Source organism: Orycteropus afer, unplaced genomic scaffold (genome assembly GCF_000298275.1).
Source record: "Orycteropus afer afer isolate SDZICR_OR568_19922 unplaced genomic scaffold, OryAfe1.0 scaffold00044, whole genome shotgun sequence".
Taxonomy (NCBI): domain Eukaryota; kingdom Metazoa; phylum Chordata; class Mammalia; order Tubulidentata; family Orycteropodidae; genus Orycteropus; species Orycteropus afer.
The window spans coordinates 2684058-2710303 of NW_006921631.1; the positions used below are offsets into that span (position 1 = coordinate 2684058).

Sequence of the window (26246 nt, forward strand, 5' to 3'; positions counted from 1 at the left end):
TCTGTTTTTTTCTCTTTGATCTAATTGATGAAAAATTTGAAATGTTGTCTTTATTCATTGGGGTAAAATTCTTTGATGTACAACAAGACTGTGGCACTGGAATTCTTTAGCTTAGATGCTACGATGCTGCCATAAACCATGATTGTAAAATGATGTGAGTAACTGGCTGCCCAGAATCACATTCTATAATTAATTTTATTCTTTATTCTCTCCAGAAAAGTATTGCTCAGCTAATCCTTTGAGGAAAAGACCTCTTGCACTCATGATTGCTGTACAGTTTTTATCCGTTCTCCCTTTTGGTAAGTCAATGTCATTAGTTAGCCCAGAGTTTCTCAACCTTGGCACTATTGACATAGGGGCCAGATAATACTTCCTTGTGGGATGCTATCCTGTGAAGAGTGGGATTTTTAGTAGTGTTCCTGCCCTTTATGTACAATATGTTATGCCTAGGGGTAGGAGCAATTTGAGTTCCTGGGTGGTAGAAATTGTTAAGGGCTTGACAACTAGCAGAAAGACTGATGGTTCAAACCCATCCTGAGAAGCCTCAGAAGACTGGCTTATTTATGAAAGGCCACAGCCTTGAAAACTCTATGGAGCAGTTCTAGTCTGCACACATGGGGTCACCATGAATCTGAAATGACTCTACAGTAACTATGAGGGGCAATTTCCTTTCCATCTCAGTGTCTCGCTGAGAAGTGTTGATCATAATTTACCAATTGTCCTGAGGTACTGTGAGGATTCAGTGTGATGGCCAAGTACAGTGTCAGGCAGTGTCTGGCAGGACATATTATATGCTCCACAAAGGTTAGTTATTCTGATTATTCTACTGTAAAGTGAATGTTGTTGTTGTTATGTGCCATTGAGTCGTCTCCGACTCATAGCTACCCCTCCTTGGGTTTCCAAGGCAGTATCACTACAGAAGGAGATTGCCCGATCTTCCTTCTGAAGAGTGGCTGGCGGGTTTGAACGTCCAACCTTCTGGTTAGCAGTCAAGTGCCTTAGGCACTATGCCATCAGAGCTCCCCTATGAAGTGAATAGATTGAGAGATTATGGTGGGAGAGGTCAAGAAGGCTAAACACAAAGGAGATTCACAAACAATGTAGTTTATCCATACATACCCCTTCTTCATTCTAAAAAGTGAAAAAGTTGAGTCTTCCCATTGGCCATTATACTCAAGCATACATTTTTGCTAACTGGGGTGAAAAATATACCACAGTTAAGAAAATAAGAAACTCCGTTGATAGAGTCAAATTGCAGTGGAAATAACCTCTACCATTCCTTTCATGTTTCCCCCATAGTGTTCCTCCTGATTAAAGGCAGTGAAGCCTGGACTTACAATGTCTCCACAAAAGCTATGAATTATGATAAGGCAAGTCAGTATTGTCAGCAAAGATACACCCATCTAGTAGCAATTCAAAATAAAGATGAGATTAACTACTTGAATTCCATATTAAACTATTCATCAAGTTACTACTGGATTGGAATCAGAAAGGTCAATGGTGTGTGGATTTGGGAAGGGACCCAGAAGCCTCTGACCAAAGAAGCTGAGAACTGGGCTCCAGGAGAACCAAACAATATGCGAAAGAACGAGGACTGCGTGGAGATCTACATCAAGAGAGACAAGGATGTGGGCATGTGGAATGATGAGAGTTGCAACAAAAGGAAGCTTGCGTTGTGTTACACAGGTAGGAAGTTTGGGGCAGAGAGGGAGGTCATTTCAGTGTAAGCATCCTGACCAATTGTTTACAGTATGCAAAGTTTATTCTCTATGGTTAAGGTTATGTATCAACTTGGCTAGATCATGATTCTCGGTGCTTTGGGAGTTACGTGATGATATAGTCATCCTCCATTTTCTGGTCTGATATGGTCATTCTCTGTTTTTGTAAAACATTAATTTTTGCATAATGGCCTCCCTGGTCTTTGGAACCTAATTATGCTGAGAAGTGAGGAGTGGATGTAGTTACAAAAACTTCTGCTTACCGAATAAAGGATCTCTTTTTCCTTCTTTGTGTAAATTTAGACAAGAATGTGTGTGTGTGTATACCTGAGTGGTGCAAACAGTTAACCCACTCTGCTGCTTTGCAAAAGGTTGATGTTTTGAGTCCTCTCAGAGGCACCTTGGAAGAAATGTCTGATGATCTACTTCTGAAAAATCAGCCTGGGGAGCACAGGTCAACTCTGATACTCATGGGAACAAAATCAGTCAGAATCCACTAAACATCAAGTGGTTTTTATGCATACAGAGTGTGTATACACACATAACATATACCTTAGATCTTCTTGTTCATCTGTGGTAGGGGAACTGTACTCAGAATTGGTAAGAAGGTGAATTTTCAATGCTTTGTGTTAGCTATAGCTATCCATGGAGTGGCATACGTTACAGTCAGGTTTAAAATACATGAACCTAAAACTCTGATGTGTCATTTTGTTAAATACTTAAGTTAAAATCACTGGCACTCTTCCATTGATGACATCTCTATTGTACGCTGTTGATGGGAAATGCAGAGGAATCCTCTATTGGCTCTACAATCCTCATCCTCATTGTCGATTATGTTTTCCATAGCTGCCTGTACTGATACATCCTGCAGTGGTCATGGGGAATGTGTGGAGACCATCAATAATTATACTTGCAAGTGTGACCCCGGCTTCAGTGGACTCAACTGTGAGCAAGGTAAGTCTTAGTTTCATCTCTGCCTTCACTTGAAATATGACTCAATCTCATGTCCTGGTTGGGAGCTCTGGTGGTGTAATGCCTAAGGCATTTGACTGCTAACCAGAAGGCTGGTGATTCAAACCCACCAGCCACTCCTCAGAAAGAAGATTGGGCAATCTACTTCCATAATGATACCACCTTGGAAACCCAAGAAGGGGTCACTATGAGTCCGATCTAACTTTACAGCAGTGGGTTATGTCCTGGTTGGATTTGGAGTCAGGTCTGCATCTCTTCCCTTCCCTAACATAGTGGTGAAAAGCTAAGACTATGGATTCCTAATTCCTAATTCCTGGCTTTCAAATCTCAGACCCACCACTTCCTAGCTATCAGACTTAACTCTCTGAGCCCCATCTTTCTCATTTGTAAAATAAAGATGAGCATACCAACTTCATAGGTTTGTAGATACAGACTGTTATGCAAACAAATGCAGATAAAGTATTTATCTAGTCCCTGGCACATGGAAAGCATTCAATACACAGTAGTTAGAGTTTCCAATATTTTCCCACCTTATACAGGGGAAGGGGTGAGCAGAAATGATTGTTTCCTTTTTCAGTTGTGACCTGTGAAGCACAGAAAGCCCCTGAGCATGGGAGCCTGGTTTGCACCCATCCTTTGGGAAACTTCAGCTACAATTCTTCCTGCTCCATCTCCTGTGAAAAGGGTTACCTCCCCAGCAGCTCAGAGACCACACAGTGCACCTCCTCTGGAGAGTGGAGTGCTCCCACCCCGACCTGCAGTGGTAAGTCTCTTTGAATGCACTGAACATACTTTTGACTGATCCTTGATCTTCTTGGTTTCTTATCCTATTTTTTTTTCCAGAACTCTAAGGAAAGTTTTGTTTAGTTGTTGCTTTTTAAATAAAACTTGCTCTCTCAGTCAATCTATATGGCCAATGCCACACCATCTTGGTTTCAGAGAGGTTTTTAGTTTAAGTTTGAAATGGGTGTTTCTGAAGCATTGGTAATTTATGAAGGAACACATAAGACAGAGGAACCATATTCTAAAAACCTTAGTGACTTCCTCATCCTCTTTCCCTGTTTAATGTCTTCCTTGCAGTGGACTAGTTTAAGATAATGTTAATCCAACACTCTAAATAACTGTTTTTGTCTCTGTTTTGTCTTTGTGACCCTGAGAGGGAAAAAAAAAAAAAAAATCCTTTCCTCCAAGGTACTGCTGGGCTAAAATAAATAAATATCCTGTGTAAGGCAGCAAAACTATTGTTTGTTATCACATGTAGTCTTAAATCCTGTACTCAAACCTCTTTTTACACAGTGGTTGAGTGTGATGCTTTGACAAATCCTGCCAATGGAGCCATGGAATGTTCTCAAAGCCCCGGAAGCTTCTCATGGAACACGACCTGTGCATTTGACTGCAAAGAAGGATTTGAACTGATGGGAGCACAGAGCCTCCAGTGTACCTCATCTGGGAACTGGGACAATGAGAGACCAATGTGTAAAGGTAGAGTTATAGCATATCAATACACATTGTAAGGCACCTGAGATGGGCAAACCTGACCTGCTAACATAAATGGGTACTTGTGTTACAGCTGTGACATGTGGTGGCATCAGCCAGCCTCAGAATGGCTCTGTGAACTGTAGCCACTCCCCTGCTGGAGAGTTCACCTTCCAGTCATCCTGCCACTTCACCTGTGAGCAAGGCTTCAAGTTGCAGGGACCATCCCAAGTTGAATGCACTGCACAAGGACAGTGGACGCAAATCCCAACCTGTGAAGGTGAGCCTGAGATTCTCTCCTTTATAGTTTCCCATTCTTAAAGAGCATCTGACTTCAAACTTGTGTGTCAAGAATGAAACCAGATGCCCTCTTTAACTAGAGAAATTAGTTTTGATGGGCAACATTTCTTTTGCACTTTTGAGGTTCATATAAGAAAGCCAATTCTTGACCAAAGAAAGGACTATATTTGTATGCAGCTGATGCTTTTCTGGTTTCTCACCTGTACTGGGCTAACATAACTTTATTGACACTGGCATGGAGTAAGTAGAATTCTTAACCTAAGGAAAATTACATTAGAACAATGTGAAAGTAAGATCATAAGACTCTTTTCATAACATTCTCCTGGAATCACTCATAACTAGCAGTGACCAGAATGTTTCTAATACTAGGTAAGACACTCTTCATACATATTTAAACACTAAAATTTAATTCACATTAAAACAAGAGCAAAGATATTGACAACAAGAAGAATTCACTATCAGACACTGAGCTCCTTATAACCATATATAGCACAGAATGAGTTTCAATGGCTAAAAGCCACACCACCATAACTAAACAATAAAGCATACAAATTTTATGTGGGTGCCTCATTTTCTTTTTTTGGGTCCCATTCTATAAGCATCCTAGACATGTAAGTTGCACTCTGGCTGCATAAAAATTTTCTCTTGACCCTCATTCCTCTTGCATGTCAGAAGGACAGTGTCAGAAACCACTGTTCTTATTAAACTTTGTCCTTTAGCGTCATCATCAATGAGGTTATTGGAATTCCAGAAAACACAGCCATTTTCCCAGTTATAGAAGGAGCAAGGAAGAGTTTTGAATTCTCAGAGCTTTGCTCTGTCCTAAATTAATTGGGTTCACTCATCAAAAGCTCAGTACTGTCCAGTTCCACTCAATATGTTCTATCATTTTGATGTCTCAGCTTTACAGTGCAAAGCTTTATCTAGCCTGGAGAGAGGCTACATGAATTGTCTTCTTAGTGCTCCTGGAAATTTCCAAAGTGGGTCCAGCTGTGATTTCTCCTGTGAGCAGGGATTTGTGTTGAAGGGATCCAAAAGACTTCAGTGTGGCCTCACAGGGGAGTGGGACAGTGACAAGCCCATTTGTGTATATAGTTTTTGTTATTTATTTTAAGATAAACACTACTGAGGAGCGAGGGGCTTGTTTACCTGAGAAACTTGTTGCTACCAGATGCAAACAGATCTCTCATGTGCTCTCTGGTGTCTTCCAGCTGTGAAATGTGATGCTGTCAGCCAGCTCCAGAGTGGCTTGGTGAGGTGTACCCATGCACCTACTGGAGAGTTCACCTACAAGTCCTCTTGTGCCTTCAGCTGTGAAGAAGGCTTTGAATTACACGGATCAGCTCAACTCGAGTGCACATTTCAGGGACAGTGGATGCAGGAAGTGCCCTCTTGCCAAGGTAGGATTTAATTCAGACTTTAAGGACTAAAGATGAAATACTTCATAAGTCTCTGGCCCTAGATTCCTCAATGTGTTTGACCATAATTTCCTGCATGCTGAAAATGAAGTATTGCTTATAAGTTACATTCACTATAACTTTCAGCTGTGTTGTCTAAATCAGTTTTAGAAATTTCCCAGTAGAGTTTTCTTTACCTCTACCCCTGTGCCTCTTGTTTGCAGTAGTACAATGTCCTAGCCTAGCAGTTGGTGGGAAGACCAACATGAGCTGCAATGGGGAGCCTGTGTTTGGTACCATTTGTACATTTGCATGTCCTGAAGGGTGGTTGTTCAATGGCTCTTCAGCTCTGATGTGTGGTGCCACAGGATCCCAGTCTGGGATACTCCTCAGCTGTGAAGATAATACATTGACTGATGGTGGTGGTCTGGGGACTAGGGAGAAGGAGGGGAGTCATCAGATCATAAAAATTAACTGTTCTTTATGTCCGTCCATAAAGGCTGCTTACATTAACAATCTGGGGGAATAACTATGGGGTCGAGAGATGACATGTTGACTGAAAGGGTGAATTCTGATAAGTGGAAAAGGAGAGCTTGAGAGAAATGGAGGAAATATGAGGGGATGGGTAGCAAGAGCGAGTGAGAGAGCACACTATTAACCAAGATGTGGTGTTATAAATGAATTTAGCAAGTTGGAGTTCTGCTTTGGCAGTGGTAGGCAATAAGCCTGCCAAAATGGTGTGAAGCAGATCTAAAAGGTCTTTAATGACAGTTCTTTTCCTCATGCATTGGATTAGATGTTTTTTCTCCTTCTAGTATCAATGTATAGAGGAAAAGGTCAAATGAAAACACCAGAAGACTTTAAAGCCAATTCTTCCTTGTGACAAGTCTTCCTCTCTTGTTTCCTTAGCTTCTGCTGAGTCCAGTGTTCCCTTGGCAGTTGGACTTTCTGCTGCTGGGACCTCCCTTCTGACATTAGCATCATTTCTCCTCTGGCTTCTGAAACGCCTTCGGAGGAAAGGTGAGGAAGTCCATGAATGTACTCCCAATGTGTTTTTGAAATTTTCTTCTTTCCTCATAAGATGAGTCATTGACATCATAGCCTTTTCTTGCACATTTAAACAGTAATTAGAATCTTATTATGAGATAACCACGAATCAATTGCAGTATAACTAAGTGGAAATCTTAAGAAAAGAGCTTATAGTGCAATTCAAAGTGGGAAGAGTTTAAGAAAATATAATGTTAGCTGTGCTGACATTTCCCCACTCCCAGGATGCTATTCACATTGAGTTCTATGGCACCCCTGGAGTTGTGCAGTGAGGCTGCCATGATTAGTGCTCCTAGGAAAATACACAAAATGTTTCCTGAAGTGATTTATTTGGGATAGAGGCTTGCATTTTGGAGTATCTCACAGGCAGTATGCAAACATGTCCCTTCACACTCATGGTTTGTTTGGCCCACAATCTTTAAGCATTTTTGAATTTGGTTCTGATATTTACAACAACCAAAAATTTCCATAAAAATCCAGATATATGACTTATCATGAAACATTGGAAGCTGAGTCTGGCAAGATGAGCCTGCAGCTATTTGCTGGAGTCAGGTAGCTGCTGAGCCCTCTGGATGGGGCCTGCATTATGCCCTTCAACTCCTCCTTCCCCCAGTTCCACTGTATTTGCACTCTGATTGTTACAAAGGCCCTAAAGGCATTGAGTTTGCAAACCCTTTAGAAATCAAGTCATATTGTTTCTGGATTTGATCTGATCTTAAAAATCATTTACTCTAAATTAATGATTTTCTTTGTCTTGCAGCAAGAAAATTTGTGCCTGCCAGGTATGTTACATTCTTTTACAAAACATACCATTGAACCTTCTACACCTTTTTCCCTTTTCTTGTTAGAAAACAATGCTTTACCCAGTATTCTCTTGCATTCCACAGCAGCTACCTAAGCCTGGAATCAGATGGAACCTACCAAACTCCTTCTGAGTTCATTTAAGTCCAAGGGAAACAGGTAAGATTTGGTAATCACATGTTACTATGTTTATAAGAAAGTAATACCCTTTCTGCATGTTTTGGTGTTCCTTGTACCCTCCAAGGGAGTAGTGCCTAAGGTGTTTGACTGCTAACCAGAAGGTTGGTGGTTCAAACCCACCAGCCACTCCTTGGAAGGAAGATTGGGTGATCTACTTCTGTAGTGATACTGCCTCAGAAACCCAAGGAGGGGTCACATCCGACTCAATGGCAGTGAGTTTGTTTGGTTTTGTACCATCCAAACCTGCCCATTTCTGGAAGAAAATTTCCATTTTCAAAGTATTTTCTGGGAAGTTGTTCCATTTCTTTGTAGAAGGAGAGGCAAGAAACAAGGGATCTGGACTTTATTGAGTCATTCTATGCATGAATGATAATGATGATAGGTAACTGCTATGTGTTAGCCACTGTTCTAAGTCATATATAGAGAGGCAAAAAGAGCTTATAGTGCAACTCAGGTGAAATATAGATGGTAAAAACTATTATTGTTGAGTTTCTCACTGTGTGGATGATGAAAATGAGCTACAGGGAAGTTAATTAGCCTGTCTAAAGTCTCAAGGGTGCTCTGGTGACAGTGCCTAAGGCATTTGACTGCTAACCAGAAGGCTGGCAGTTCAAATCCACCACCCACTTCTCAGAAGGAAGATTGGGCAATCTACTTCCATAGAGATACTGCCTCGGAAACCCAAGGAGAGGTTACTATGAGTCGGATCTGATTCAATGGCAGTGAGTTTGTTTTTTGGTTTTAAAGTCTCAGATTTAGAAGGTATATAGCCAGGATTCAAGCCCAGGCAAACTGGTTCTACAATCTCTGTTCTTAAGCACTTTGCTTGCTTTTAAGAACTTGGAAGGGTCCAGTCTCTCTGAAAGGAATTTTGATTTTAACATTTGGACTACCCAATGAGAGAGTACAGAATGATCTGTGTGTGAAAAATTGAATATTTGTATTTCCTATGTTTTGGGGAAAAGTAGCTAAGATATTTACTGCCACTGGTCTCCTAGGTTTTTTTTTTTTTTTTTTAATTTTCCCATTTGCATTGTCGTCATCCATCCTTATTTATCTGATTAGATGCAGACAAATCTAGCTGATGAGAAGATCCTGCTATATTTCCCTGACAGTTGTCTATCTCTAGAGTTGTATTTAGACATTTGTTATTGAAGTTCAAATCCCTAGAGAACTCTGAATTGCCTAGATGTGTAGCAAAAGCTACAATAATAGGACAACCAATGTTGATTTATATATACCCATTCTTCATTTAGGGAGCTCTGGTAGCATAGTGCCTAAGGCACTTGACCGCTAACCAGAAGGCAAGTGGTTCAAACCGATCAGCCACTCCTCGGAAGGAAGGTTGGGCAATCTACTTCCACAGTGATACCACCTCGGAAACCCAAGGAGAGGTCACTATGAGTCGGTTCCAACTTGAGGGCAATGGATTTGGGTTTCTTCACTTATTCACATGGTTAGGTTCAAAGACCAAGTTGGTATGCAAGGACTGGTCTTAGCTAAAATGAAGGTTGACTACATTAGATCACAAAATCAAGGATCACTACATCATTACATAACTCCCAAATTATATCATCATATAACTGCCAAATTACATCATTATGTACCTGCCAAACCACTGAGGATCATGACCCAGCCAAGTTGACATACAAACTTAATCATCACAGGCACCATTACTCTTGCCCCACACCTCGGCATTTTTTGCTGCCAAACAAATATTGTTAATGCACACAATAGTTAGATAGCAAATTTTTTATTATTGCCGTAAAAGTGAAATGTCAGATAACAAGACAGTCGATAACTGAGGAGTAGATGCGTACACACAATGGAGCCAAATGGTAAATGGAGCTAAGTGACGTAATGCCTAAGGCATTTGACCGCTAACCAGAAGACTGGTGGTTCAAACCTCCAGCCACACCATGGATGGAAGACTGGGCAATCTACTTCCATAAACATGTACTGCCTTGGAAATCCAAAGGGGGATTCTATGAGACAGAATCAGTGAGTTTGGTTTTGGTTTTTGATTAAGGGTGATGTACCTCCTTAAATTGAAATAATATAGAAAGATGCTCCCTGGACAGGGATAATTTATGTTAGAGCATCTTTTATCATATTAATGAAAAGAGTGCTTTCATGTTCTTACACAACATTTTATCTTAACTTTCAATTAGTGAATTCCAAGGTACAGGTTTAATTTGCAGGATAAGCTGGGTAATATATTATGTAGTCCTAGTAAGCTGAAGTAGAGTAAGAAATAGCCTATACACTTGCCCATGTGGCTACAAGAATATGATTCACCAATTTATAAACATAGCCCACTGCTCACTCACAAGTAGATATGCTCAGATATGTTCCACTGGGAGACAGGGAATGACAGATCTGGATTGTTCAGAATGTCGAGAAGGAATGTCTTTGGATATTACAGTTCTTGTGTGATATTATCCAATGTAGCTAGGGTGGTGGCTAAAAACTTAGGCACTCTGGAAATGAATTTGTATCCTGACGCTGCCACTTAATAGTTTTGATACCTCAGGCAATTTTTTGTTGTTGTTGTTCTGTGTTTTTTTTTCTTTAATTATTATTTGTGGTAAATATTTGTACATATATATAAAATACATAATATACATATATATATGGGAGCTCTGGTGGTGTAGTGCCTAAGGCACTTGACTGGTAACCAGAAGGCTAGTGGTTCAAACCCACTGGCCACTCCTCGGAAGGTTGGACGATCTACTTCTGTAGTGATACTGCCTCAGAAACCCAAGGAGGGGTCGCTATGAGTTGGATCTGACTTGACAGCAATGAGTTTGTTTGTATTGTTTGTAAATATAATATATATAGTTTTGTTTTCTATGTATACATATACATATGTTGCTGTTGTTGTTACGTGCTGGATTTTTCTATTACTGTTAGTATGTGGAAATGGTAAGTATACTGATGACACACACTCTTGTATTTGCAGGAACACAGTGCATCCCTGAGAACTGTAGTGATTCACTGAGGATAGCAGGACCAGAGAGCACTCCTTGGATCTCTGGCCCTTCTCACCTACTGAATGAATCTTCTGTTTTAAAGCTGGGACCAGGGCACTCACAAGGATCTACCAGTCCCAAATCCAGTGGGCCAGGCCAGACTTCAACAGAAAAGAGTCAGCTTTCTCGTTCCTATTCTCAGAACCAGCAAAGTGTTGGGTACTGGAGCGAAAGGACATTCTCTTCCAGGCAAAAGTGAAGACAGCAAAGCTCTGGAATCACAGAATTCCTTTTCTAACTTTCCCTTGCTTACCATGAAACACCAGTGAAGAAGTGCAATATTTTGTGGCTTTGTTTCTTTCTTGAATCCCTCATAATGTTTCAACTGCGGATGACATGGTTTCTGTCATGGAAGTAAATAATAATTTTGAAGAGTTTCCATCACCCAGTCATTGCCATTGAGTCAATCACGACTCATAGTGACCCTACAGGACAGAGCAGAAATGTTCCATAGGCTTTCCAAGGCCATAAATCTTTCTGGAAGCAGACTGCCTCACCTTTCTCCTGTGGAGCTGCTGGTGAGTTCGAAGTATCAATCTTTTGATTAGCAGCTGAATGTTTTAACTGCTGTACCACCAAAGTTTCTTTTTTTGAAGAGTTTAGAGGAAAGAAATTGGCCAAAACTATTCTAGTATTGAGTTGATAAGGTGACAAAATTGTTAATGCCCATAGGAGCCTGCATGAGGAGGGTTCAATGTGCAAACACTACTCCATCCACTGCTCAAGGATGATGAAGCAAAGTCTTCCTACTTTTATCCCTATGGGATTCTGTACCTTTAAAATTGTTCTTAGAAGTTGTGTTCATTTGTATTGAATACAATTTAACGTTCAGTAACTCTTACTCAGTGAAAGTGTTGTAGGAACTTCAAAAATATGTAAATATTAAGGACAATGATAGGGTAAAATTACCTTTCCTAAATCACCATCTCTTTGTTTTTAACATTTTCTAAGTTATTTCAAAAAAGGGAAAATATTGTCCCCTAGTAATACGTGATACTAGTCAGAGCAACGGTTTGAGTGTTTTACTACAATGTTTAAAATATGAGTAATATTAGAGGAATGAAAACTGAATGGAGGGTTTATACAGTGTTAGGTGGTCCCCCCGCCCCCCAGAAATGTGTGCTTTACAAGATAAAAACCTCCCATGTTAGCATAATGTTCTGATTTTATGAAACCAAATGAAGGTACAATTTTATGAATGTCTTTATTAAAGAAAAAAGATAGAAATACGGATGTGCTTTGTTATCCTATAAAGATGTTCTTCAGATGCGAAGACAATACAGTCCTTGTTTATTGTGTAAGACTGTAAATGCAGAATAGCAGTTCACCACATGAAGGACTCAGCCACTCGTTTTGGAAAAGTGAAGGTGTCTGATGATTATTCCCTTCTTGTTTTATTCTGTATGGCAGGGTATTCTTGGAAGGGAAAGCTTATATGAACAACTATTTGTGTTTATTTTTAAGTAGAATTGAATGGTCTCAACCAATTTCCAGTTATCAGTTAATCAGTAGAATGAAAATTTGGGGTCACTAATTGTCAAAAGCTGCTCGAACTGCACAGGGTGGAGAATCAAAACTCTGCCACACAGCCATTCACTTGGCCTGTGTTCAAAGGAAGTTTCTAGAGCAATGCTGGCTGCAAATCAGCAATAACAATGACAATGACAAAGCCACAAATAGAGAGTTGTGATAGGGATCAGGGCAAGAGAGGATTTTTTTTTTTTTAAGTGGCAAAAAAATTCTGGAAAATGACAGGGGAGGGGAGGAAACAAAACAAAAATGACTATTGTGATCAGACTACCTCTGGAATATGGTATTATTTTCTACAAAACTGTTCAAATGTAAATATATACTACTGAATTGTAAATAATGGTATGAAATATAAATGGGGTATGTGTTTGTGTTTTATAAATTATTTTAAACTATGATTTAATGTATTTTATGATTTTAAATATGTATTTATTTAAGCTTATTTCAGGACTGTTGTATTGTCATGGCATCATAAAGTTCAATAATAAACATGTTTGTATTTATCTCTGTGAATAGCCTCTTTCTTAAAATTTTATTTTAGTCAGATAAAATTCACAAGCCATAAAATTCACCCTTTTAAATTGTACAATTCAGTTATTTATTTTTTTTTGTACAGTCACAAGATTGTGCAACCATCATCACTATCTAATTCCTGAAGATTTGCAACACCTCAAAAGGAAACCCCACACCCACTAGTAGCTCTGCATTTCTCCCTTGTTTTCTTCCCCTACTAGTCCCTGGCAATCACTGTTCTACTTTCTGTTTTTTACAGATCTGCCTTTTTGGGATATTTCATAGAAATGGAATCAAGCAATACACAGTCTTCTGTGTCTAGCTTCTTTCATTTAGAATAATGTTTTCATAGTTTATCCATCTTGTAGTATGTGTTAGAACTACATTCCTTTTTTATTATTGAATAATATTCCATTTTATGAACATACCATATTTTGTATGTCCATTCATCAACTGATAGGCATTTGGGTTGTTGTTGTTGTTATGTGCTGTTGAGTCAGCCCCAACTCATAGCGACCCCTCCTTGGGTTGCCAAGGCAGTATCACTATGGAAGTAGATTGCCCAACCTTCCTTCCGAGGAGTGGCTGGTGGCATTTTGGTAGTTTTCACTTCTTGACAATTATCAATAATGCTGCTACATCATTTGTATACAAGTTTTTGTATAGGTATATGTTTTCAATTATTTTAGGTATAGGAGCAGGATTGCTGAACTCCATATTTAGCACTTTGTGTAACTGTCAAACTGCTTTCCAAAGCAACAACACTCTTTCACAATCCCACCTGCAATGTATAAGGATTCCAATTTCTCTACATCCTTGTCAGCACTTGTTTTTGTCCAACTTTTTGATCATAGCCGTACTAGTGGATGTGAAGTGCCATGTGTATAAACTCTTGTACATCAATATGGTCTGAAAAAATATTAACATCTAAAAAAATAATGAAACAAAGCAAATCTCTTCTTATCATAGAATCTTTGCCTAATGTCATTCTCAGTTCTGGGTTCCTCAAGTTAGTCTTCATATAGACTCTATTATTCACCAGAATTAGAGCCAGAATAGTTTAATAATTTTTCCCACAAGATATGCTGTTTTATCCCCCCCCCCCCCAGAATAGCCTCAATCCAAAAGACCTAGTGTATATCAAGCTACAAACCACATGGAGATGCTCACCACTGTCTAAGAAAACATAATCAAGCCCTACCTCTATAACAAAATGCTGCCAAGTTCTGTACCATTTTCATGATCATTAATATGTTTGAATCCATTTTTATGAATAGTGTGTATAAATCTATCTCATGGAGGGTTTTCCCGCTTTTTTTCTGATGCTCTGCATTACCAAACGTGATGTCCTTTACTAGCGATTCATCTTTCTCATGATGTGTGCAAAGTAAGAGAGCCAAAGTCTCACCATCCTCGCTTCTAGGAAGTAGGGAATGTAAAAGATTGATACTCTGAAAACCTTTACCACTATAATACTTCAAATTGCTGTTGTTGTTGTTGTTAGTATGTGCTGTCGAGTCGGGCCTGACTCATAGCTGAGTCAATTATAATTATTTACAATGAATAGCTGAACTTTAAAAGTATAATGGAAATCGCAGAAGACAAAAATTATTAGGGAGCAGGGCTAGATCATTGAATATGAATTCCCTCTAAGCTACTGAAAGAATTTTGGATTTTACTCTGATTTAGTGAGAAGCCATTGGTGGGTTCTGAGCAGAAGAATGCTGTGTTATTTTGTGCTTGCTTTCTTCTGTTTAGGGAGGTCTGTGGCATAGTGGTTAAAACATTCAGCTGATAATCAAAAGATTGGTGGTTTGAACCCACCAGGCACTCCATGGGAGAAAGATGAAGGAGTATGCTTCCCTAAATATTGTCAGCCTTGGAAACCCTATGGAACAGTTCTACTCTGTTCCATAAAGTCCTATGAGTCAGAATTGACTCCATGGCAAGGGATTTCATTTTTGGTTTCTTCCATTTGACACCCTTCCACTTACCCACCATTTATTCTTATCTTTCCCTGCTCTGTGTCTCAGGAGATTACACCACTTGATCTTTTGTGGTTGGTTTAATCAAGAGACACCCTAAAGAGATCACAGAGCAAGAGGAGAGAAACGTCCTGGCATTTCCTACCCACTCTGCCGCTGCTTTGGTACTGTTTCTGGGAGTAGTTGCACCTCTTCTCTACTACAGCTCCTGGTCAGTGGTTCCTCTAGAGTTGCAGCTCATTTGGTAATACTATTCCCGCCACCTTCAATCTTCATTCAGCTCAGTAGTAGCAACAACTTCCTCCTATTGTTAGTCTCTGGATGCTTCATTTTCTCTTGTTTGCTCTTTTAATCTTGTCTAGTCTCTGCAAGTGATCCCTCCATTAAAGGATCTTTAGTTGAACCATTTGGGGTGAATTCTATTTCTGAATGATATATACATGTTAACTGAATAACTTAGGTCATTTGCTGAAAATGGACAATGAAAGGGTAAGGGCAGAAATGTGGAGTCCAGTTAGGAGGCTTTTGCAATAATGTAGATAAGCCATGGCGGTGGTTTACATGCATAAAAGAGCAGAAGTAACTGAATGCTAAGAATATTTTGAAGGCAAAACAAGCAAAATTTGCTGACAGATTAAATATGAGTGGTGACAGCGAGAGGATTCTCTGTTAACTCCAAAGACTTTTGATTAAGTAACTGGAAGGATAAAGTTATATTTTACTGAGTTGGGAAAGACTCCTGGAAGAGCCTAGATTTGGTGAAGTCCAGAAGTTTGGATTGGGACACGTAATATTTGAGAGGTCTATTAAACATCTCAATGGAGATGCTGAGGGTGTATTGGGCTGTAGGGGAAAGTTCCTAGCTGGAAATGTAAATTAAGAACTCATCAGTATTTAGTTGGTGTCTTAGTTACCTGGTGCTGCTGTGAGAGAAAAAATACCACAAGTGAATGGCTTTAACAAACAAATTTATTTTTTCACAGTTTGTTATTGTTGGTTGTTGTTGTTGTTGTTATGTGCCATCAAGTCGGCCCCGACTCATAGCGACCCCTCCTTGCGTTTCAGAGGCAATATCACTACAGAAGTAGATTGCCCAACCTTCCCGCCAAGGAGTGGCTGGTGGGTTTGAACTGCCAGCCTTCTGGTTAGCAGTCAGAGGGTCAGTGAAAAAGAGGAAGACTCTCAACAAGATGGATTAATACAGTGGCTGCAACAATGGGCTCAAGCATGGCAATGATAGTGAGGATGGTGCACAGAGGGCAGTGTTATATTCTGTTGCATATAGGGTCACTATGAGTTGGAGCCAACTCTACCAAACCTAACAACAAGCTATAAGTCAGTGACTCTTCCCCAGATTCCTAAGTTCCTTCCCATTCATCATATAGGTCTTAATTTCATATGCAGTCTTATTTCCCTCACATTTTATACTCCAGAAATAGAAAAGAACCTGTAGATCCCCAAGCTCCTCTAGGGCAGAAAGCTAGTTCTGCTTTCTTCAGGGTTTAACTTTAGGAAGTAAGTGCCATTAACAAGAATCACCATTAGGGGGTGAGCAAGGAAAGGGAGGAAAAGGAACTAAATGAATCAAGTGGGATGGTGAACTCTATTGAAGTTTGGCAGACCTCATACACTTGATTGGGTGATGTTTGCAATTATTGGGACTATTACAATGGACAGCCAAAGGTAAGTCTAAAACAAACAAACAAAAAAACACAATCAACAATACTCACTGCTGTCAAGTCAATTTTACTCATAGTGTCCCCTCCTTGAGTTTCCAAGGAGGTATCTCTAAGGAAATAGGTTGCCCAATCTTCCTTTCGAGGAGTGGCTGGTGGTTTTGAACTGCCAGCCTTCTGGTTGGCAGTCAAATACCTTAGCCACGACACCACCAGAGCTCCCAAAAGGTGAGTCTAGTGTTTATCTAAATAAAAGGAGAGGAGGGAGAGGGAGCCTGAGGAGGGAGAGGCAGAGGAGGGGGAAAAAGCAAGAGGAGGGGGGAGGGAGGGAAAGAGACAGAGGGAGAGGGAGGGAAAAAGATAGAGGGAAAGAGAAAAGGAAAAAGAAATAAAGAGAAAGGGAGAAAAGAGAAAAGGAAGAAAGTAAGAGGATGGAAGGTGAGGGAGAAGGGAGAATCCAACAATTAATATTCTTCAGGTCAGCTCAGAGACTCATTCTCAGGAGAGGTAATAGAAGTCAGGCTAAGAAAAGGGTGGGGGGAAAGGAGAGAGAAGAGGAGGAGGACCGGGAGGGGGGAACAGAGGAGGAGGAGTAGGTGGTAGAGGAGGCGTGGAGGAGGAAGAGGAGGATATGAGACTTGGTTAGAGAAATGAAAGAAAGCAAACCTCTGTGGTGACACTCAGCACAGTCTCCATGCAGCACAGCGCAACTCCACTTGGGCGAGGACCAGAGACCCCTGCTGCTGAGTGGAGAGGCTGAAGCTGAAGAACTAGGGAGGCAGCCAGCAAAGCCATGGTGAGCCTGCTAGCCTAAGAGTCCTAGCTGCTCAGACACAACCCTTTCTTGAGATTGCAGAGGCAGGTGGCAACAGGCAAGAAGCAACACATTGCATTTTTGTTTAAAAACTAAACAAAATGAGGAATGCTCTCAAACTCTCAGTGTGATCCTAGGATATTTCTAGATATGCTGATTGCCTCTCCTTGGCCGTTGTGTCTGATGAAATTCTTGAAGAGATGCTATCTTACTGAAATCAGCACTTTTGCAACCAAACACTGCTGTTATCTGAGAAGTGATATGTTTCAGAATATATGCTTTTTAGTGTATGCAAAAAAAAAGTGTGGCCTTGTTATTTGAGTTGCTCAAAATACTTCTCTTTTTATTTGGGAAAAGAAAAATGAACTGCTTTTCTTCACCGGTATCTGTTTGGCTACTGAATGATTTTAGGAATTTGAGGCAGTGGTCCGTCAAAATTAAGTATGAGATTATAACATTAAATCTAAACTTCATTAGATCATTAAGCACCAAAGAACTCTTTAAGAAGATACATACCAAATATCAAATAATAAAATCTAACAGCTAAGTAGAAAAGTGGATACAAAGAAATTACTGAAACATAGGTGAAAAAAAATCAGCAACTTGACACTAAAAAATAGATCAATTTTGAGGCAAATTTTTGATGCTACTTTTTCATATCATATCTGAAAAATCTATCACCTTAGACATGCTTAGTAGGTATATGTGTTTATTTTGAGCACCTTTATTTGTAGGCACCTGCTTGAGGTGCTGGAAACTTGTGGTTTAAGGAGTATAAATGTCAATACAATTTTGAACTTTACTTGCAGATATTTCCAGGGAAATGTCAGAGCCCTCAGAAGGACTTGTGGAACATCTTCCAGTTGTGGGTTTGGACAGTACTCTGCTGCGGTATGTTATGACACTTATGCATTGCTAAACCTTTTTCACTTGAGCTCATTTTTCTTAAATACCACTATGTGTACATAGTCTCAAGGAAAATTATTAGGTGGACAACTATTCATTCTACCTTTTCTATGAATGTCTCTTTTCTCCCTCTTACCTTTAGTACTTTTGCAGAATCCTAACCTTATCTTGGGAGTCCTTGGGTGGTACAGATGGTTAAGCTCTTGACTAGTAGCCAAATGTTGGTGGTTTGAACCCCCTCAGAGATGCCTCAGAATACAGGTGTGGTGATCTGCTTCTGGAAGGTCACAGCCTTGAAAACCCGATAAAAAATAAATAAATAAAAACACTGTCGTCAAGTTGACTCCCACTCAGAGCAACCCCTCCTTGGATTTCTGAGGCAATATCTGTACAGAAGTAGATTGCCCAATCTGCATTGCACACATGGGGTCACAATGAGTTAGAATCTACTCAGGCAAATAACAATCACTACCACCTTATTTTTACTTGCCACATCCTTTGCTGCATAGGCCAAATCTTAGTAATTCCTTAAAAGTCTTCATTTATGAAGGAATGAAATCAGTTAAGAAATATCTAATAAGGCATTTAATAATCTCTACCAAGTATTTAGTACTCTACTTCCTGTTTTTTAATTATCAGTTCATTGTACACCAATGTCATCTACATCTAAATTGTGTGCTTCTTGAAGGTCATGGTTTATAGTTTCTTTTTTGTTTTTTGTCTTTCTCCCATCAATGTGACATGTTTTTTGTCTGATTCTTAAAGACTCTCCAGCTATTACTTTGAATCTTCTTTCCCGTTTTCTAAGTAAGCCAATCCCTTTTTACTCCCTAGCTAGGATTCTCAACTCTGACAAACATGTCTACTCTGCTCCTCACAAAACATAGTCCTTATAACATCTGCCTCTGTCACCTGTGGAATCCAGTTTTCTTTTTATTCAACAAATACCGACTGAGTCTCTACAATGTACTGAACACTGTTAACAGGTACTGAAGATCCAGCCATGAACAAAGTAGTCAATTCCCTTTTGGAACTTACACTCTAGCAGAATGCTCCTTTAAAACAACTGTTCAAAACATCTATTTTATGATGTTCTTTACTCATAAACCATCTCTGCTTACCCATTCTTTGTTCATATCTGATATATTTAATTTTTCAAGATTAATTATATTTTGTCTCTGTCACTCCTTGTTCATAGTTTCTAGGAGACTATAAGAGTTGGATGCATGTTTTCTTTGGTATTTCTTTTTGGTACTTGCCCTACACATCATGAATATTCAACAAATGTTTATGGCTGTGAAAACTTTTATTATATAAATAGTGTTTCATATAAATCCTATACTTAGAAAGGTATATATTATTATGGGGTCATTTGTGCAATTATGTTCATTAGTTTTCTTTTAAGCCTTCATATTTGAAGCATTTATATGATTTCTAAGAAGCCCTGGTGGCACAGTGGTTAAGTGCTTGGCTGTTAGCCAAAAGGTTGGCAGTTTGAACTCATCAGGCACTCCGCAGGAGAAAAATGTGGCAGTTCTACTCTATCCTCTGTCCTATAGGGTCACTATGAGTCAGAATCAACTAGGCAGCAGTGGGTTGGTATAGGATATTATAGTTAAAGTAGGTCTAAATGATTGACAACAACTAGGGAAAAGAAATTCAAGCCTCTAAAATTTGTTAGTTAAGTTTCACTTGAAAGAAATTTGAGAAAAATTATTTTATGAAAATAAATCCGAGAAATACACCAAATTGATCTGAAATAGAGCTATGAGTTACAGTAGTATATTATGGTGAAAAACCAGAAGGTCTGAGTTCTACTTCAAATCTGCAACCAACTGGTTCTGTGACCCTGCTCAGGTCATGTACACTCTCTGGATCTCAGTCTCCTCATCTCTAATTTGGAGGCTTTGCCTAGATAACCTCTCGGTTCTTTTTAGCTGTAACATTATGTGAGTCTCTACAGTTCATGTTGTCATCTTTCAGATTTCATGACACATCACGGAACCGACTGCTGGACTTACCATTATTCTGAAAAGCCCATGAACTGGGAAAAGTCTAGAAAGTTCTGCCAAGAAAAGTACACAGATTTAGTTGCCATACAAAACAAGCAGGAAATTGAGTACCTGGAGAATACACTTCCTGCCAGGCGTTCTTACTACTGGATAGGAATTCGGAAGGTAGAGGGGGTATGGACTTGGGTGGGAACCAACAAGTCTCTCACTGAAGAAGCAGAGAACTGGGGAGATGGGGAGCCCAACAACAAGAAGACCAAGGAAGACTGTGTGGAGATCTATATCAAGAGGACCAAAGATGCAGGAAAGTGGAATGATGACTCCTGCAGCAAGCCAAAGACAGCCCTTTGTTACACAGGTAGGGAGTGACCAGACTGCTATTGTACTGGGACTCAGGAAGGGTCAGAATAATTGGACTAGTCCTAGGGAAATGCTGGCAGAATACAACAAATTTTAGCTTATTCTAAAATACTTCTTATCTTCCAAGTAAGCCTGACTCATGTCACTTCTGAGTATTTTTGGTGTTTGAGGCTGATCTATAAACACCAGAACCATTTCCCTAAATCAAGATACAGCAAAATGATAAGTATATGTAGAAAGCGAGGAGAAAGAACTAGATACCTGGAATGGACGCAGAGAGACAAGTGTCATTGATAGCTTAGGCTCACTTCACCTGTTTCCTCATTGTAAAATAGGGGACTAGGTGCCATATAAGGAGGCATGGTGGCACAATGGTTAAAGCACTAGGAAGCGAGACAAAGGTTGGCGTTTTGAACTCATCAGCAGCTGTATGAGAGAAAGGTGTGGCAATCTGCTTCTGTAAAGATTGTGACCTTGAAAACCCTAGGGGCAGTTGAATCAACTTGACAGCAAAAGGTTAGGTGCCACACATTTTCTTCCTTATATAATTCTAGATATATTCTTTATAATCTTATATAATTTTGTAAGGTAAAATACTGCATTATCAGTGGTGTGTGAAAATTTCTGTAGAAACCATTAAAGCTGTTTCAAAACAGAATTTTCCAAGTCATATTTTAACAAAGAAGTATAGATAATTTTTGTAAATTGGACTGTGCTAACTTTAGCAAGTTTGGATTTTTGTCAAAAAAAAAAAAAAAACCTCACTATTTTCAATAAAGAAAGGGATTGCCAAGCACACTGCAGAAATGACTGGGGTCAGTGTATTATTTAACCTATTTATTATAATAAACAGTAATTTCAAGAGTTTCAATAGATGTCACTAAGTTTCCCTTACATGTGACAAAGCATTGTAATTGGTAAGTTCATTCTGAGTGCAAACTAATGACTACAGCTATATGGCTAATATACTACATTAAAAAAAAATCTTAGCATATAATTTTTATGCAAAAGTACTGTGAATGTAAAAATAAATCTTGCCTATTTATTAAACTTGTTTCAGACAGAAAGTTACCTAAGTCTAAAGAAATTACTATGAGTACTAAAATGTAATTAGATTAAAATAATTTTTTTCTGACTTTCTTAAAGCTTCTTGCCAGCCCTGGTCATGCAGTGGCCACGGGGAATGTGTGGAAATCATCAATAACTATACCTGCAACTGTGATGTGGGGTACTATGGGTCCCAGTGTCAGTATGGTAAGCCCCTTCCCTTTCTTTGTTTCTTCCTGTGGAAAGTCACAGGGGTTATAGAAGCTTATAGAAGTTGGTTGGGACAAAATGATACTAGCCATTCTGAGAAATGGGAAGTTTCAATCTGAAAACTATACTTTTGCAATGTTTTTACCTTTCTGTAAAGATTTCGTAATTCAGCGTGAAGTTTCAATTTACTTTTCAACAAGTCTTTCTGAGCACCCATATAGCACATAGTGTTGGGATAAATGCGAGAAGGATTGTAATAATGAATTAGAAATGACAGATTCTTGCTCTCAAGGAGCTCACAATCTCATGAGTTTATCGGATTAATTAGCACTCTAAAGTCTGAAAGAAACCATTAGGAGATGGGTGTCTTAGTTACTCAGTGCCATTGTAAGAAATTAGCACAAATTGGATGGTTTAGAAGAAATGTATTTTCTCAGTGCTGGAGGCTAAAAGTTCAAATCAGGATCTCAGCTGTGTTGATTCCTTTTGTGAGCCTCTCTCCCAGTTTCTGGTGTCAACTGGTGATTATTGCAATTCCTTGGTGTCTGACTCCCCCTGGGTGTGTCTCTTACTCTATTCTGGTGTTTTCATAACTCAGAAGTGATTAGATTTAGGATCCATCCTATATAAGTATGGCCTCATTAATGTAACAAAAAAAAAAAAAAAAACCCTATTTCCAAACAGGAGCGCATCCGTAGATACAAGGGCCAGGGAACTCAATACGTATTTTAGGGGAATGCAATTCAATCCATTACAGAGGTTAAATTACCCAGCAGTAGATAATCTTGGAGAGAGGAGAGACAGAAAGAGACAGGGAGAGAGGGAGGATAGAGGGAGGATAGAAGGGGGCCAGCAGAGAGAGAGTCATGACAAGGTAAGACCAAAGAGAAAAGTTTGTATAATGAAACATGGTCTTTGTTAGCAATGTGTACAGTCATTCCTCGGTATCCACAGGGACTGGTTATGGGTCCCCCTGTGGATCCCAAATCCACAGAAGCTCAAGCCCCTTATGTAAAATGGTGTAGTTTTTGCATAACCTATGCACATCCTCCTATATACTTTAAATCATTTTTAGATTACTTTTAATACCTAATGCAATGCAAATGCTGTCTTTATGCTCCCTCTTAGCCTTTGAGAGATTGCTTTGAACTTAATTGTTTTTTTTTCCCCCCGGAATATTTTAGATTGGTGGTTGGTTAAATCATGTGGTTTCCTGATCTTCCTTCCCAGGAGTGGCTGGTCAGTTTGAACCACCAGCCTTCTGGTTAGAAGTCAAATTAACTAGTGGAAATTATAAGGAGCTCTGGTGGTGCACTGTATAAGGCATTTGACTGCTAATTAGAAGGTGGGTGGTTCAAACCCACCAACCACTCTGTGGAAAGAAGACAGGGCAATCTACTTCTATAAAGATTTACTGCCTCAAAAACCCAATGGGGGTCACTATGAGTTGGAATCAACTGGATGGCAGTGGGTTTGGGTTTTTTGTTTGTTTGTTTGTGTTGTTTGTTTTTGTTATGTACCGTCGAGTCGCACCCGACTCATAGTGACCCCTCCTTGGGTTTCCGAGGCAGTATCTCTGTGGAAGTAGATAGCCCAGTCTTCCTTCCAAGGATTGGCTAGTGGGTTTGAACCACCAGCCTTCTGGTTTGCCTTCAAATGCCTTAGGCACTATGCCACCAGAGCTCCCATTAGGGAGACTGGAGACTCCTTAACAAAGGAAATCTGACATGTATTTGAAAATGAAAGGCCCACCATTAATACTGCTTTTAGGGCAGTTTTCCTAGAAGTAGTGCATAGGATGTACTGGAAAGCAGACAGAGACAGAGAGAGACAGAGAGAGAGAGGGACACAGAGAGAGAGAAGATGGAGAATCATTAGGAGTGGAGTGCAATGATTCAGAGTCGTCTTGGTGGAAATGTAAAGGAGAAAATACACAGATTCAAAATCAAGGAGTCTATGATCCAGTCAACTCACTACTGAGAGAATCAATGTCTTTGATTGATGTTGGCTGAGTTTCAAAACTACGTGTCAAGTAGCTGATGCACAGAATAGAAAATTATAAAAAGAAGAAAGCCATATTTTTAAAGAATAAAGAAAGCAAAAATGAATTAAAATGTCAACCACTAGAACAAATCTAGCTAAATTCACTCCATCCCTGAGCCATGATTACTACCTAATACTATACCCTCACCCTATTCGTGAACTTTTTTTTAATCTTTATATCATTGGCATACTTATTCTACTTTTTTTGAACAGTTTATTCTTTTTTTCTCTTAACTTATATCATCCTTTCTTGGGGGCTTTTCTACCAGTTTCCTAGTTTCTTCATGGGCATTTATCAAGCCCATTAACTATTGTTATTTCTCAGCTCTTGTCCATTGCTTTTCTGACTCTACATGCCCCATTTAGTCAAACTTACCAGTTCTAGAGGACTCACAAATCTACGTGACTTTAAGACAAACAAATGTGTGTCTCCATGTCTGAACTCCAAATATGCTAAAAAAAAAAAAAAGAAAAATCCTTCAGGATACCTGACTTTGTAAAATCCATTGCTCCCAATCAGTTTTCTTGGGTTCTTTACCTCAATATTTGATACCACCATCTACATGGACATTCTAGTGTGACATTCACTTCTCCTTACATTTATGCAAAAAGTCCAGTGCTACTAATTTTTAGACTTGTTTCTCCAATTTGTCTTTTACTTGCCAGCAGTACTACTATTGCCACATTATCTTCCTCCTGGACTATTACAGTAGTTTCCTAGCTGAGTTTCCCTCAAATATATTGTTCATACTGCAGGAAGTTTGGTTGCTTATTAACAATCGAACAACACCACAAAAATGTGATCTTCTACCCTTTAATTTCCAACCATCATTTGTCCTACAAGATGAAATCTAAGTCCCTCAATACCAGAGTAATGCTTCATATATAGTAAGTACTCAGTAAATGAATGAAATAATACAAGAGCATTTTATCTTTTCTTTTTTCCTCATCTTGTCTCACTTCATTCTCTAACTCTTCTTTCTTTCTGGTAACATCAAAATGCTCATAGTTCTCTACATATATGCTGTTTTGTATCTCATTGACTTTACTCCTGGCATTCTCTCTCATTTTTCACATGGCCTAACACATTTGTTCCTCTTTAAGTGACACTCCAGAGATCATTTCTTCCAGGAAGATTTCATTGGACTCCAAGACAAAGTATCCTTATTCTCTTTTCCCATAGCTTCATATAATTCTTTCTTATTCATCCCACTTTAGTTGAAGTCATCTGATTACTTGTCTGAGTAAACTGACAGTTCCTTGAGGTCAGTAAATATCCTACTTATCACTTCCTCTTTAGGACTTAGCATTATTTCTGGTCTATATCAGGCACTTGTTTGTGGGCCTGAACGGAATTGGATTATATAATCTACTTTAATTTGGACTTCTTTGTAGATGGAAACATGTCAAAATTCTTCTAATTTCTGGAGTCTCTTCTTCATTAAGATATGAAGAGCCAGGTCAGAAAAATGGCTAAATTTGGTGAATAAGAAATAAAACATACGATATGGAATATTTGCCCACATAGCATACCAAAAAAACCAAACTCACTATCATTGAGTCAATTCCAAATAATGGCAACCTCCTTTGAGTGTCCAAGGCAGTAAATCTTTACAGAAGTAGACTGCCCAGTCTTCCTTCCATGGAGTAGCTGGTGGGTTTGAACTGCCAGCCTTCTGTTGTTGTTAGTTGCCATTGAGTTGTCTCTGACTCATAGAGACCCTATGCCCAGGAAACAAAACACTGCCCGGTCCCATGCCAGCTCCATGATACTTGCTATACTTGAGCCCATCACTTCAGCAACTACGTCAATCCATCTCATTGAAGGCCTTCCCCTCTTTCATCAACCATCCACCTTACCAGGCATGACATCCTTCTCCAGGGAATGGTCCCTTCTGACAACATGACCAAAGTAGGTGAGACGAAGTCTGGCCAATCTCGCTTCCAAGGAGCATTCTGGCTGCACTTCCTCCGGGACAGATTTATTAGCTCTTTTAGCAGTTCATGGCACTTCTTGCATTCTTTGCCAACACAACAACTAAATGCATCAACTCTTCTTTGGTCTTCCTTACTCATTGTCCAGCTCTCACATGCATATGAGGCAATTGAAAATACCATGGCCTGTATCAGGACCACCTTAGTCCTCAAGGAGATATCTTTGCTCTTTAGCACTTGAAAGAGGTCCTTTGCACCAATTTGCCCAGTGCTATATGTTATCTGGGGAGCT

General features: G+C 39.4%; 2 protein-coding genes across 2 annotated transcripts in view; both read left to right on the forward strand.

Moving 5' to 3' along the window:
• Positions 1-262: 262 nt before the first annotated feature.
• On the forward strand, positions 263-7855 carry LOC103194391 (E-selectin-like). The gene is made up of 12 exons (XM_007937780.1): positions 263-299; positions 1300-1686; positions 2565-2672; positions 3268-3453; positions 3987-4172; positions 4261-4446; positions 5369-5560; positions 5678-5866; positions 6088-6282; positions 6773-6883; positions 7671-7692; positions 7798-7855. The coding sequence occupies exons 1-12, from the start codon at positions 263-265 to the stop codon at positions 7853-7855; spliced, it is 1857 nt and encodes a 618-aa protein (XP_007935971.1).
• Positions 7856-16620: 8765 nt separating this feature from the next.
• SELL (selectin L) overlaps positions 16621-26246 on the forward strand; it is a 26026-nt gene continuing 16400 nt past the window's right edge. Inside the window, exons 1-5 of the mRNA XM_007937781.2 lie at positions 16621-16634; positions 17396-17423; positions 18251-18332; positions 20331-20717; positions 21866-21973. Of these exons, the coding sequence (XP_007935972.2) occupies positions 16621-16634; positions 17396-17423; positions 18251-18332; positions 20331-20717; positions 21866-21973 (619 nt within the window). The remainder of the gene's footprint in view (positions 16635-17395; positions 17424-18250; positions 18333-20330; positions 20718-21865; positions 21974-26246) is intronic.

Coding starts and splice junctions, on each gene's coding strand:
- LOC103194391 (XM_007937780.1), top strand. CDS start 263: ATGATTGCTGTACAGTTTTTATCCGTTCTCCCTTTTG. Junction 3,454..3,986: donor TCCCACCCCGACCTGCAGTG/GTAAGTCTCTTT, acceptor CTTTTTACACAG/TGGTTGAGTGTGATGCTTTG. Junction 6,884..7,670: donor GAAACGCCTTCGGAGGAAAG/GTGAGGAAGTCC, acceptor TTTGTCTTGCAG/CAAGAAAATTTGTGCCTGCC.